Below are 1,387 nucleotides of genomic sequence, written 5' to 3' on the forward strand. Positions count from 1 at the left end.
GTGTGTGTGTGTGTGTGGGTGGGTGTGTGTGTGTGTGTGGGTGGGTGTGTGTGTGTGTTTGAAATCCTCTCTGAGAAAACTGACAGATTATCTGGTTGTTTTAAAGATAATTTCATGCCACCTGTGAGTCTCTTCTCTTCCCAGTCTGGGTTCAGATTATTCAGATTAAATTATAAATTATTGTTAATTATTGATGATTCATTCCTGGATTGCTGATCTCTGACATCGGCTCCAGGCTCATGCAGCGCAGGAGGAATTTATCAGATCTTTTTTGATAGTTTCATTAGAATCATCCAGTGGGTCATAAGATATTTTGCTAACAAACGCACATGCACAGGTAATTACATGATCACCCACCTTTCATAGCAGCAGGTAATAAATTATTTTTACATTCAGCCATGACACAATCTGTGTGTTTTCCTGGAAATCTTAAGACAGTTTCTAAAGTCGACACTGAAGAACATCAAGTAGAAACATCTGGATTAAGTATCCAGTTTAAGAACGGCAGCACATCTGTTTCTCCCACAGCAAACAAACTCATGATTCAGGCTCGAACCGGCAACCCCAGGCTGACCGAACCCTGCAGCGTGGCAGCAGATCTATAATTTAATCCTGATTATTGGAGCTTTAATAGTTTTAAGACTGTGAGTGAATTTGCTGGCTTCATGGATTCAGCAGGGATTTGACCTGAAACATTCTCAGTGCAACAATCAAAGCAGTTCAGTCGTTAACCTTTAACCCCTGCAGAGGATGAGAAAAGTTTCTGTGTCTCAGTGGTCTGCTGTGGTTTCAGATGCAGCTCTGCAGCTTTCAGCGGCTCTTCCTCCTGCTGTCCATCATTCTGCTGCAGAACAGCGTCCACGGGGTCCAGGAGAACCCTGATCCGGTACAACAGAACCCTGAGTTTAAAGACTTCTTCTCACAGATTCAACTTCTGTAGAATAGAAATAAAATCAAAAAGAAAAGAATTTGAAACAATAAATATGTAAAAATATCCAGAATAAATCCAATAATTTCTGCCCTCAGTTTATTTTCAGACACCTGAAGATTGGAATAATTTCTGTACACTTTCACCCCCTCCAGCAAGTACACCCGTCTCCCCGGCACCGTCCTGGAGAGGTGACCGTTGGGGCGGAGCTAACGGCGAAGCTGCTCCGGATGGATGTCGTCATGGAGATGGAGAACGATGTCATGGAGCCAAAGAGGAAAAGGAGTTTCCCCGGTAACGACGCTCCTCTGGACCGGCTGTCAATCAACGCCATGGAGACCAGGCAGAGCAGAAAGAGACAGAGGTAGAACTCACCTGACTCACCTGTCTCACCTGTCTCACGTGTCTCACCTGAGTTACTAGTCTCACCTGTCTCATCTGAGTTACTAGACTCACCTG

The 1,387-nt window shown here is 44.3% G+C and overlaps 1 protein-coding gene across 1 annotated transcript in view; it reads left to right on the top strand.

Annotated features, from left to right (window-relative positions):
• ostn (osteocrin) overlaps positions 1-1,292 on the top strand; it is a gene marked incomplete at its 3' end in the record, with an annotated part of 6,175 nt that extends 4,883 nt beyond the window's left edge. The window contains 2 exon segments of the mRNA XM_017404911.3: positions 794-886; positions 1,084-1,292. Coding sequence (XP_017260400.2) covers positions 794-886; positions 1,084-1,292 — 302 coding nt within the window.
• Positions 1,293-1,387: the final 95 nt, after the last annotated feature.

This window comes from Kryptolebias marmoratus, unplaced genomic scaffold (genome assembly GCF_001649575.2).
Source record: "Kryptolebias marmoratus isolate JLee-2015 unplaced genomic scaffold, ASM164957v2 Scaffold31, whole genome shotgun sequence".
Lineage (NCBI taxonomy): Eukaryota > Metazoa > Chordata > Actinopteri > Cyprinodontiformes > Rivulidae > Kryptolebias > Kryptolebias marmoratus.